This window comes from Castor canadensis, chromosome 13 (assembly GCF_047511655.1).
Source record: "Castor canadensis chromosome 13, mCasCan1.hap1v2, whole genome shotgun sequence".
Lineage (NCBI taxonomy): Eukaryota > Metazoa > Chordata > Mammalia > Rodentia > Castoridae > Castor > Castor canadensis.
Window position 1 is genome coordinate 75,180,648 of NC_133398.1, and position 14,017 is coordinate 75,194,664.

Below are 14,017 nucleotides of genomic sequence, written 5' to 3' on the forward strand. Positions count from 1 at the left end.
GCATTGCTTATCATTTCTGCTAAATAGAAAGCACAAATGAGAGGAATGCTGTCCAGGCCAGCCCAGGCAAAACCAGAAGATCCTATCCCAAAAATAACTACAGCAAATAGGATGGGAGTGTGGCTAAAGTGGTAGATTGTCTCCCTAGCAGGCACAACGCTTTGAGTTCTCTGAATACCAAACCAAACAAAAAAATAAATAAAAAAGTATGTATCAGCTACCTATGATTTCAAATTAAACAAGTTACTTCTTATTATCATAAACCTAAATAATTTATAATATAACAAATAGTAAATTAAGGGATGTAAAGAGAAAAGAAATCTTGCATCTGACCAAAACACAACATATCTTTATTTGTCATACAAGAGCTATTTCATTTTTTTCCTTAAAAACAAGAAACAACTTAAGATTTTTAAAGCCATTGGTTTAAAAAAAAGAATCAGATTTCATCCTTCCATTCAGCTGATGTTCATACATATATCAATTAAAAGCCACACTTACTAATTTGTTTTTGTCAAACATTTTTCTCTGGTAAATTTCAAATCTTCTTTTCTTAATGAAATGCAAATTGAAGACTGTAAAGGTTGAGACTCAGACTTTTTAACTGACACATCATGCTTTTCTCACATTTCTGTTCCTTTATAGTGTACACAGAAAAGAAATTCCAAAATTTCTGGACTGCTCTGGTTTCTTTCACTAAGAAAGGTTCACTAAGAAATCTAGTACCTGATTTTATCTGACGATAAGTAAACTATGAGATACTCTTCCCAAAATTAGAATAAAACCCCTATACTTTAAAATGTCAATGAAAAACATACCATGATCCAATTTTTCTTAGCAAGCTTCTTTCAAAATCCCACCTTAAAGCTGGCTTTAAAGCAGTAAAATAAAGCATCAGAAAATAATCAACTGTGTCACCTGATCACCACTAGCCCCAAATGAACGTGTTCAGATTCGTGGTGGAAAATGTGAGCAATGATTTATAAAGATTATGAAGTTTCTGCTCAGGCCCCAAATTCTCAGCTATTTAAGGAAGAAAACAATTGCTTTCTCCAGTCTGCATTTTCTAGGTGTTGAAATGACTTCATGCCTTCATGAAACTAAAACATACTATTTTATTTTAGTATACTATGCACTTGTGCTTGTGTGTACAGGTGTGAGTTTATAAGTAAAATATCAAGACACAACCAAAAAATTTGAGAGGGTAAGGATATGCACAATTTAGGTAGTTGTATAATTCTATAAGTTTGTAGGAACTTCTAAAATTTGTTGCATAGTTAAATGTTTTTATTATCTATCATCTCTACATTCCTACAGATCTTCATAAACAATGAATGGCACAATTCAGTGAGTGGCAAGAAGTTCCCTGTCCTCAATCCTGCAACTGAGGAGGAAATCTGCCAAGTAGAAGAAGGGGATAAGGTGAGTTTCTAAACAATACTGTGTCATGTCAGGGTTTCTTATCTCACCACTGTGAGCTCCAAAATTCCATTACAAGTTCAAAAAGACATGTCTTGAACATATGGCTCCTTTCGAAATCTAGATAAATTTTCTAAGCTATCCTTGGTCATGGAAACCAATATCCATGGAATGACAATGACGCTATGCTCTGGGTGTTGTGGTTATCTTTTTAATAGAACTTTTCTTCATTGTTTACCAACTGAAATAGAATACAAAGAGAAATATTATATAAACAGACTAAGAAGGAATTGACCACAAAGTTAAAAAGGAGAGGAATCCTTTACTTATATAAAATTCTTCTTTTATGTGACTAGAATGATGAAAAAGTAATGTAAGAATTTAAAACAATGTAATATCAAGTTATTTCAATAAAATCATTGAATTAACAACAATAAATGCCTTTAAAGTTGAATTTTAAAATGACTTAAATTGAATATTGAATTAAAAGATGATAAAGTGTCGCTAATAATAACAAAAATGAAAAATTTATATAATTCACTTTTTAAAATTCTAATGGCTCTTTTAATTCAGTACTTCAGACAACTGTATAAAGATGATAATATTTTTAATTTCATTTACAAATGATAATAAACTGGAAGGATAGAAGGTTGAGTAATTTACTCCAACTTATGTTGCTAATAAGACATGAAATCAGCATTGAAATGTCATCTTCCTAACCCCAGGCAGAGACTGAGACTGTCAGGGTTATCCCTTTACCTAGTGATTATTGTAAAAGTAAGACCCGGTGATATTTAATAGCCTGAGGGGTAATGAGAACAAGAGGCTTCAGAACTTCGATCTGAAGTATATGCAAAAATGTGTTCGTAGGTTTTTTTTTTTTTTCGTTTATTCAAACATGAATGTAATGTTTCAGCCATTTCTCCTCCCTTCTCCTCACACCTCACTCTCCCCCCTGCATGTTCATGTTTCTCATTAGTTTTGAAATAATTTTTCTGCTGTTTAGTTGCAGAGATTACCAAGCTTTAAATCTCTGTATTATAAGATACAAAGTCATATTAAAATTTGTCTTCATGAAAAGGACTATTGGAGCTGAAGTCCACAATGTTCAGAGACAATGCCATTTATGGGACAGTGTTTCAGTTGATTGTAGCAATCACATATTCCTATCCAGGTTCCATTCCTTCATTACTTCAGCCTCAACCATGAGATCACAAATCTCAAGGTACTGAGTAAATTGACAGTTCTAATTCAAGACAGCAATAGTGCTGGGGAACTTTCTGGATTTGGGAGAGGCACTGAATTCAAATTGAAGTATTATCAGAACAAATAAGACTCAAACCTGAAGGGACAGGAGTGTTGAGTTTAAGTTCTGGAGTCAACAATTTGAGAAGTAGAAACAGAATCAAATAGATATGTGTCAGTCACTTTCAGATTTCACTTTCTGTGTATCTTAAAGATCTCACTTATGCATAAATTTTTCATTGCCTAGACAAAGGTCTTAAAGAATTCCCCAGTTTTCTTTTAGTAGTTTCATATTTTCTGATCGGTTTTGGGGTAATTGACCCATTTGAGTTGACTTTTGTGTAAATTGATAAGAGTTCTAGATTTATTACTCCCCATGTAGATACCCAATTTTCTCTGCATCATTTATTGAAGAGGCTCCCTTTTCTCCAATGTATGTTTTTGATCCCTTTGTTGAAAATCAGTTGTCTGTGGATGTGTGAAGAGGGGCATGGATTTTGATAGCTAAATAGTTTATGACTGGAAACTGTTATGACAATCACTTTGTACCTTCATGAATTGCAGGAAGGCCAAACTTGAGCAGAAAAATACTGATCATTCCTTGGAAAGGGCTATAGGGACCAGAAGCCTGTGTCCTAAGAAGTATTCCCAGAAATAAAGGAAAATATGTCCTTACATTTAAAAAAAGAGAAATGAATACCTTTTATTAGAGACTTCTGTAGACTCATATGTTATTATTTTATCTTAAACAACCCTCTACTTACTCGAGTGACTCTAGCAAAGCTAAGGAGTTAAAATTTTAAAAGATGCTCGTGCAAGCACAAGCACACACAAACACACACACACACACACACACACACACACACACACACACACACATACACACAGGTACTCACACATCAAAGGAGTAGCTGAGAAGCCTGGGGTAGTTAGAGGAGATAAATTGTGAACATAAAGTCTGGGAAGGTGAGATGTGGCCCATTACAGGGGTTTGCCCCTGGGAGTGTTGATGAAAGGAAACAGATGAAAACAATGAAAGGGAAATTGATAAGAAACAACTCTATGATGAAGATTATCTTGTGAGCAATAGGGAGGAAATTGGAGAAGAAGAGCACGAACTTGGAAACCTGTTGATACTATGAAATAATAAGGGCCTAGAATAGTAGAAGGCTGTGAAAACTGAAAGGAAATGTAAAAATATAGAATTGCTGAGAGTAATTTTTATATTGTTTTGTCTTTTAGGACAGCAAAATTGTCTCATCTAATGAGCACTTAACCTGATGTCTCTCACATTGAAATTGTGTGTCAAGGGTTATTGTATGTAGCCCTTAACACAACCTTAATCACAATCAGGGTGATTAAATTTATCCTGATTTTAAAGGAAACTGAACGTTAGGGAAATTGTGGCCCAGCATACATATTTCACTTTTGAATACATGGGCCCTCTCTACTCATAAACTCTGCATCTGTGGACTTCACTACAAAGGATCAAAATGTTTGGCTCTTACTGACATAGACTATGTAATTAGGATACCATGGTTGTGTTGATACTGAATATGTAGATATTTTTCTTATTTCTCTAAACAATACAACAACTTTTTACCTAACGTTTACACAGTATTAGGTATTATAAGTAATCTAGGGATGATTCATAGCATTTGGAAGGCTGTGCATAGGTAAATACTGCATCAATTTATAGGAAAGACTTGCACATTCTTAAGATTAGGGAATCCTGAAACAAGGGAATCCTGAAACTAATGTCCTATTGGACAGTGAGGACTGTCTGTGATTTCAGTTATAATATAATGGAGTGATGATAGTATAATTTAGTTTATGTCATACCTATTTGATTAAATATTTCACTATCCTATCATTAGCAGACTAATGATAAGAGAATGCTAAGAATGGAGTGTATATGAAATCCTTAGGTCAATGAAAGGATGCTTGAATGCTTCAAACCTTACATAGCTAACAAAGAGGAATATGAATTCAAATCTGAGGGGTTTTTGTTCCAAAACTATAAATTTACTATAATTGCTCTATTTCTGCTCCTGCAATATTAAACATAAGATATAGGAAAAGAAGAGGATCAAAAACACATAACTATAAGACCATCTTTGTTTATAGCAACATTTTCACGAGATGTATTTACATGGTAGAATTATTTATCTTGAAACCAATTTCACCACATCCCTTTGGGAGGTCAGGATGCCTATGTTAGTCCATATTTGGCTAAGGCCAATGACAGAACACTTAGTAGAAGGACCCAATGAAAGCTATGTCATGCACATCTGTTTAAACACAGAGCTGCATTTATTCCATGAGCCATGGGATCCACAGATCATGCTGGCAATCTCAGATTCTTGTGGTTTGCCTTTTTTCTCAAACAATGGTCTCTAAGTTTAGTTTGGAAAAGGCTACAATTTGTAGCATAAAACAGTGTCCAAATATAAGCAATACATATGATTAACTGAATATCTAAAATGTATGTATTTCTCACCAAAACAAGAAATAGATGCATATTCTTATTGCATACACTCATCATTCTCCCAAAAGTTTAGCAGTGAGATAATCAGTGATATATTACATGAGTCTTGCTTGTAGTCAGTATAATTATTGATAAATCAGACCAGATTATTCCTCTAAGTTACCCTTCTTGCATGAAACTAATTCATAACAGTTTGATGATAAATACAGATAATTCCAGATTTACCACTGTACTTCAAAGTGTGGTTTTCCAACTTTAATAAGAGGCAATAGTGATACACTTTCAGTAGAAGCTGTGCTTTGTCCTTTGATCTTTTCCCAAGTTTGCATAGGCCATACTATATTCTTTCAAGATGCAGGGCAAGGCTTCCTACCAGACACACAATCACAAAGCTAAAAACCCAATACTCTCTACAGTGTACTGTATTCAAGAAATTAAATGGGATAGTCAAAACCTTATTACAAAATAGGTGTGCAGTGTTCTGTGCACATGAAAATAAGGCAAGGCTAAACTGTAACGCTTGATGATTCAGGAGTATTAAGTGCATTTTCAATTTGTAGCATTTTCTACAAATCAAGGTTTACCAGAATGTAATCCTATCATAAATAAGGAGCATCCACATTTAAAAATAGTTATTAGCATTTTAATTTGCAAATTTGTAAGTATGGGCCTACTTAGCCTTGGACTAATCTCCTCACTTTCTTTTTTCAGTTTATTTATGTATAAAATGAGGAAACATATTTGTTCCATAAGATTATTCATAATGATTGAGCTAATAAGTGTAAAGTTGTTAGAATATTAATTGAATTAAGGTTAATATTCAAAGTATCCTGTTGAAATAGCATACAGTAGCAACTATTAAAATATGTTAACAGTTATATTCTAGGAAATCAAATATTTGATAATTGTGTTGAGCTTATCTAAAGATTATTCAAGAGTCATTCCAACATACTGTAATGGAGTATATAGAATATGCTAGTCTTTGAGCTAATGGAGTCTGTTTATGAGGAGCCCTGGCCTATTTTTCGGGGTTATTGCCTTTGTGTTTGCCAATCCAATGGGTTAGGCCTACTGAATTGACTTCCTTGTAATTTACAGGCAGATGTTGACAAGGCAGTGAAGGCTGCAAGACAGGCTTTCCAGATTGGTTCTCCATGGCGTACTATGGATGCTTCGGAGAGGGGACGCCTGCTCTTCAAGCTGGCTGCCTTAATTGAAAGAGATCGTCTGCTGCTAGCAGTGAGTATTGTGAATTTTGTTTAGTGAGCATGATAAGCATGAATTTCCTTCATCTACTCCAGGTCACATACTGTGTAAATCTCCTAGAATGACATATTGGGTTACACAAATTTACTTGGTCCTGAACTCTTTTGGTGGAATCTCTCATCACTTTTATTATAAGTGTTTAAAATATTTCTCTAAAATGAATTTTATTGTTCCTAGCAAAATATTTAACAAATAGCTACAACTTCCTTTCCAGAAATGTGACTGTTCATAATTAAATGATGTGTTTTCTTTATCACAGATGACAAAGGCAAAGAAGAAAGAAATAAATCTAATTGTTAGTACATTCATGAAAAGTATGTTTTTATCTTTGCTGGTTGTGCTATTTTTAAATTTTTTGCAATTATGAGTTAAACACAGTCAGCACATAACACAGGTAGAGGAGAACATTTCCTTCGGCTTCTTTAGTCAGGCATTACAATAAAACTAATTTAATACAAACTAATACCAAGGTTGGATTTCACAATAAATTTTTGTTACCATTAGAATCTTAGAATGGAAATAACAAAGTGTCTTTCATTTAATTTTGAAATATTAACAATTATAGTCAATGGATCATTTATTACAGACACAGTATAATTTGAAATATTAAAAAATATAAAACCAGAGGCTATGTACAATAAAACTGTGCTAACCAAAATTTCCTATAAGAGGACAAAGATTTCACTGAAACTTGGCTTCTCTCATTTGTCTGATTTATGGACTGTAGAAGTTCAGTATATCAACAGGCTCCCCATCCGCCCATTACATTTTGTGTATTTGTGTGTGTGTGTGTGTGTGTGTGTGTGTGTGTGTACGTACATGTGTGTAAAGGAACAGGGAAGCACAGTCACATAAAAATCACGTTTGCTTAAATTTAGGAATGATGAACAGTATAACAGAGACAGCAGTTTCTGCAGTTAATCACAGGTACATTACTTTCAAGTGATCATCCAGAAGAACACTAAACCACAAAGAGCTCTTTAAAGCTCTACATGAAGAAAGAAGGAAAAGAAGAGAAAGTCATTGTACAATTGTTACACAGCTAGACCAGAAAATGTTGAACTTGACAGTTTGACTGTTCAAATGATAATTATGCTAATAATGCTCAAACCAGGAGGTTCCTAGTTGAAAATTCTAAAGAAGAATATTTGCAGATGAAAGATCCAGGTGTTAAATTGGTGTATGTAAATTGGTTGTAACCAGGTGGAAAACGAAAATTAAAAATGATTATTGAGGCATGATTATTGTCATTAACACTCAATTATTACAATAGATTACAAGTGAAATCTTGTTGGAACTCTGATCTGACCATAAAGAGTAGGTGTGATTTTTACCAGCTAGCTATATTTCCAATTGTCAGCAACTTCTAGAACATTGGTAAACTGGAGGATAATCCATGATATTGACATAAGGAACACCAGGGTTTATAACTGGGATCTCAGTACTCATTTCACTAGGATCTTTCCCGGTGACCATAAACAAATTATTGTAACACTTATTTTTTTGGAAGAGAAGAGATTTAGACAAGATGATTCAAGATCCATCTAGTTCCAAAATTATCTAGCACATGTTTATTGAAAATATTAAGTATACTTTTAAACTAAAAATATTGTGGAATTTACATATGAGGATTGATCTGTTTTTCAGACAATGGAGTCAATAAATGGTGGAAAACTATTTCCTCCAACGTACCTGATGGAGTTAGGAATGTGTATCCAGTCAATACAGTACTTTGCAGGTTGGGCCGACAAGGTCCATGGCTACACCATACCGAGTGGTAAGTAGATAGAGGAAACCACAAGTGTGAGTTTAAGGGTGAGGAGATTACAAAGCTGAATATTTTCAAACTGTTCCTTTTAAAGATGCAAACCAAATAAGGCAGAATTATTTTACCCTCGACTTTAAGCCAACAGAGTTCTGATTGTGGAAATCTTGTTAAGGTTCAAAAAAATGCTTAAATTGTTTCTGCATAATCATGCAGAAAGCAACATGGGATATGTTAGAAAATATTTCAGTAAGAGCATTCTTACAACTACAATTACTGATTTGAAGCAATTTTCTCTCAAGGCCCAAACATTTAAGAGTTGGTCCCTGAAATTGTTTTTTTTGAGTTTCATTCCATAGTGATATTTATACCCTTTCCATAATATAATTATTTAAGTATATTTGCATGTTCCACATGAATCTGTTATGCTCATCTGTGTGCATTCAAACTGAGTATAGACCAGACTATTTAAATTAATTCATATTGATTTGTTTCAAATAACTTTGAAGCAAGATGGGACTATTTATATAGCCTGGATAAAGAATCTCGTATGTAAATGTTCATGTATGCATTATTTAGTAAGATATACACACTCCAGAACAGACATTTGAAAACGCATAATTTGGAAACTATTAAGGGTAAAATTTAACCCCCATACAGGTGTTGACTTTGGGAATATATATCCAGGACTGGCTCTGTTATCCATTTCTGATCTAATTGGAGCACCCAGTGGGTTAAAAGTAGTAGCCTGGAAGTTAATAAAAGGGGAATGAGACAATACTGGTACCAAGAAGTGTTGGGCTATTTTAGTAGCTGTGTAATTTATCTTCAGAAAACAAGGGAAAATCAATAAAGTCCCAATGGTTCTTGAGAAGGAAGTGATTGATGTGATAGCCAGGAGGCTTCTCTGAGAACTAGAACAGAGGTGAACAAAGAGAACAAAGCTCTCAGGAAATCAGTCAAATCCTGATGGGAAGGAAATGTCTGTAACCTCAGGCCATAGAATTAAGAGAGTTTGCTTTCTTGTTTAGTAGGCAAAAGAAAAAAAATATCTTAGAACAAGTTCTTAGATAGGATTATATCTTTGGGGGAGATATTACAATTTTTAAATCATATTCCTTTTTTAAAAAAGATTATATTAATGGTAGAACTTTGAGTAGCTGGAAATACAGTTGAATATGGTTCTTCTCTTAGACGGAGAGGACTGTGCATTCTTTCTCCTTGATTTTGTATAAAACTTTGAGAATAAGAATGGTATACAAAACAGGCCTCCTAAGCGACAAGAAAGTTATTTTTCAGTTATTTCATAATCTTGACTTCACATAACTCTAATTTATGGTTTCTGTCCTTCCAACTTACCATTTGAGGGCTCAATATTTTATTTTGTCAAAGGGTTGAGGTATGTTCTTTCTTCCTTTTTAAAAATTACTTTTCACGTATTCCTCTCCCATCAACTTCAAAACATCCTTCACTGAATGCCAAATACATTTACCTTTATAGTACTGTGCTTTGCTTTATTTTCTAGATGGAGATGTTTTCACATACACAAGACGTGAACCTATTGGTGTTTGTGGCCAAATCATTCCTGTAAGTTGTTCTCCCATATGAATCCCAACTGTGAAGAGGGAATCTCTAATAATATTCTATTTGGTGTTAAAACTCTTTAATACAAAGGAATGCTTACATATGCACAGTCTTTTTAAAATGTATTATTGTTGTATTTGGGATACTTTGTGACATTTGAAAGTGCTTAGAACATATCTTAGTGAGACTCACCCCTTCCATTATTCTCCTTTATCTCTCCTCTTCCTCCTCTTGGAATAGTTTCAACTGGTCTCATTGTTCCATTTTCATACATGAGTACATAATATTTCAACCATATCACCCTCCTTCAACCTTTCCTTACATTCTTCTCTGTCCACCTGGTACCAACCTCAGACAGGAATTGTTTTGCATTCTGTCCTTCATGCTTGACAAAAGAAATTTTTGTTTGTTTGTAATTTGTATGTATATATTTATTATACTTGGAAGAGGTTCATCCCCTCTATTTTTCTCCTTTTTTACTTTAGTTCCCTTCTTATATGCTATATTTGTTCTTGTAGAGAAAGCACTTCAACCATATTCACATTCAGTCTTTTTGAATGTCTTGAAGTAAGTCCTGCTGAACCTGCTGTTCCTGTGGCTAAACATATTGGATATGAATTAGGGACTCCAGAAATTCCCCTACATCCTGGTACATCTCCTGAGGGTTTTTCAATATTATGGCATCAACAATCTTGACACTACTCTATGGGTTGCTTTTGAAAATTTCTAATGTATACTCTTTTTAAGAAGTGACAGAGTGCTCATCACAGGTGCTTATGCTGCAGGACAAATACTACTCTCCAATATTCTTTGTTGTCTCCATTAGACATTTTAAATTTTGAAACGTATTTGTTAATTATAATGGAAGAAATGATCCCAGAGACATTTGGAGCATTGTATGGAATGTATTGTACCTTTACTTAATAGGCTGATACCCAAATTCCTCTGTGAGAAAATGGTAGCTTTAAATGGAATCATAATATTTTCTTTTGCATCTTAGAAAGGGGCACTCTCTAAACATGACTAACATATTTTAAAAGGCTAAATATAAACATGGTAATGTGTCCTGAAGTTTTTACATGAGGAAATGGTAATGACTTACCTTTTGTTTCAATGAGATTGAAGTGTAACCTTATCAACCTTTTTAATGCAATTGATTTTTATTCAAAAGCTGAAAAATGATACAGTACAGTGCTAGACATCTAGCCAAGGCCTGTGTGTGCTAGGTAGGTGTCCTAGAGACATATATCTATTTCCAGCTTCCATGATTACTCTCTGGACAGCTTTTTGAATCAGAAAAGACTATTAGCAGCACTTGCAAGTAATAAAATCATGCACAAAGAACAAGTCTCTTGTCTTAGTTCACATGGATGCTCAGTGATTTTTGTTGAGCCCTGAACCCAAGTATTTTGCTCCAGACCCTAGACACCTATGTCTTTACCAAGATTATTTGTCCTAGGCTGAGGGTATAGCTCAGGGGTAGAGCAAATATACATACAGAAACCATGTGCAAGGTCCTGTGTTCAAACTTCAGAACTGCAAAACAACTTTCCTGGCTATAAATGCTGCTAATAATATTATTGGGTGAACATAATAAATAACCTAAAGGAAAAGGAGAATACTCGTACTTTTTGAGCATAAATAACATATATTATGCTTAATTATATAGAAAAACATACAGTGATTTTTCCCTGGTAGAATAAGAATTCAAAATTAGAGCATTTCGTCAAATATGAGGCTCTTTTCTGCTCACGATTCCTACCTAGGTTACTCAGAACTTCTTATCATGTACTAATTGTTTTTAGCAATGTATTTAAATGGAATGCACTAGATATTACAAGAAACCACAAAATTATTATCTCACATTTCTGGGGGCAGTGTTTTATAAATGTAGAAGTTACATTACCAAATGTGGCTTGGACTAATTCAAATACTCTCCTGTTAAATATTGCCTTCTAGTGGAATGGCCCATTGATTGTACTCCTTTCTAAGATAGCACCTGCTCTTAGCTGTGGAAACACAGTGATTGTCAAACCAGCTGAGCAAACTCCCCTCACTGCTCTTCATGTGGCATCTTTAATAAAAGAGGTAAGGATCCTAAATCAAAACACGCACATGAATTCGAGTCCTAATTTAAAACACGAGGACTTCATTTAGGGTTACTGTACTGTATTGTTTACAAATGGTGTTCATCCAGTGGTGGGGATGCATGTAGCAAGAGAGGTGGCTGGGGTTTCTGGCAGTCAACCCAAATGAGGCTCCACGAGAGTCAGTCACCTTGTGACCAACTATTTCTTTCTTTTGTTCAACTCTCATGAACATATATTCATGGTAAAACAAAGAAGTGATCTTTCAAATATTGAATATTAGGTTGGTTTGTAACTGCTACTTGAAGACCCGCTGGCTTTTGTAAATTTGTTTAAATTTAAAGGAATTTTAAATCTGTATGAAGGTGGAGGCCACTGAATTCTGTTTTAACTGCTTTGCTTTCTAACCTTTTAGGCAGGGTTTCCTCCTGGTGTGGTGAACATCGTCCCTGGTTATGGACCAACTGCAGGGGCAGCCATCTCTTCTCACATGGACATTGATAAAGTGGCCTTCACAGGTTCAACAGAGGTAATGTCATTTACTCAATTAAGAAGGCTGACATCTCTAACCATCAGAAGCATGTCCTATGTAACAAAATTCCCTAATGTTAGCCTTTAAATATGCTCATATAGCATAAGCAGATGAAGTTTGGGTGAAATGAAATAATTCTTAAAATGTCAGAAGAATTTGTGAATTTATTTCCTTCTCTCATGAGAAATACAGCCACTAATCCTGTGACATTGATTGTTAAAGTTTGTTATTATAATCACCACAGTGATTTGTATGAATCATTGCAATTGTATCCTGCAGATTAGGAAAATTAAATAACAAGAGTTTCATCCTCAGCTCCTTATTTGAGGTTCTTTCTTCCCTATACTTCCTGAAAGGGAGTCAGAATCTCAACTTGCCTCTATGTTACTGATGTTCTCTCAGGTTCATCTTGGTCAGACAGAAAGTAAAAATCAGGACTCAAAACCATGCATACAGTGTGGAGAAACAGGTGAAGCAGAGAATGGGGAAATTATCCTGTGTTAAGCAAAGACATTCTTGTATCATTGTGTTATGTTCTGGCGTTGCTAGATGTTTAGCATTCCTCTCATTTGGTATACAGCATAGAAGATGAGGACTGTACATAATTCTTTTCATAAAGCTGCCTCTGCAAATAGGAAATAAGCCAGGATGTGATAAGATATATACAAAGACCAACAAAGGGGCTTATGGAATGGAATGCTAATTTCCAGATTGTTGCTAAAGTTTATAGTGGGTTTTAAGAAAAAACTTGCTATTTTAATTCTCAGGAGATTGACAAGCAAAAAGAACATTTTAGACAGTGAGTTCTGGGAAATTTAATTTTTTTAATAATCCTAGAAAGCAAATCCATTATGTATATATTTTAATCGCATAGAAAATAGACATAGAAGAAGGTTGCATTCTGAAAATCCCTAATAGAGATAGGGAAGAAACAAACCCTGAATTGAGAATGTCCAAGATATTAAAATAACTATATAATGTAACTATATATATAATAAGTATAACTAAAGATAATTATAGCTAAAAATAACTATAAAAATGGTGAACCCACATGTTGAAATCCAAGTTGAGAAAGTAAAAGAAGGAAGGTTCAGATTCTGCAGACTCACATTCTAAAACTTCGCAAAGAGACTCCACATACATTTCAGGTTCCAGTTCCTGCACTTGCTTCTCTAGTTTTCACTATGGGTTGATGTTCTTTAATTCCAGTGGCAGTATCACTGCATATTTGACTCACTCCTCAGCCCAAACACCTTTTGGGGGAGGACCTATGCTTGCTAAAAAGGTAACATTGAAAGTAGAAGACAAAAAACATCTAGATTCAAATTCTTCCTCTACTTCTCCTATTGTGTCTCTGAAAACTTAAGTATCCTTACTAATTTTTAGTAAAATAGGGGCAATAATGTATTTTACTGAGTTCTACAGTATAAAAGTGAGTAAGTTAATGAACATTTATGATCTTACCTAGTGTGAGAAATAGCTTTGAGATATTGGGGTGTCACAAGAGAGAGACGACATAACTCAGAGTCACCAGGCAAAGCAAAATTTACTTCTACAGAAGAGTATGAAACCTACAACAGTTTGGGAAGGAAGCTCACCATGTGGCAAGTGTGCTTGGGTTTTATCTCTAG

The 14,017-nt window shown here is 34.4% G+C and overlaps 1 protein-coding gene across 1 annotated transcript in view; it reads left to right on the forward strand.

The window, feature by feature from the left end:
* Positions 1-14,017, forward strand: part of LOC109680288 (aldehyde dehydrogenase 1A1-like) — a 39,084-nt gene that overhangs the window by 2,500 nt on the left and 22,567 nt on the right. The window contains exons 2-7 of the mRNA XM_074052043.1: positions 1,318-1,422; positions 6,251-6,391; positions 8,066-8,195; positions 9,709-9,770; positions 11,727-11,855; positions 12,270-12,383. Of these exons, the coding sequence (XP_073908144.1) occupies positions 1,318-1,422; positions 6,251-6,391; positions 8,066-8,195; positions 9,709-9,770; positions 11,727-11,855; positions 12,270-12,383 (681 nt within the window). The remainder of the gene's footprint in view (positions 1-1,317; positions 1,423-6,250; positions 6,392-8,065; positions 8,196-9,708; positions 9,771-11,726; positions 11,856-12,269; positions 12,384-14,017) is intronic.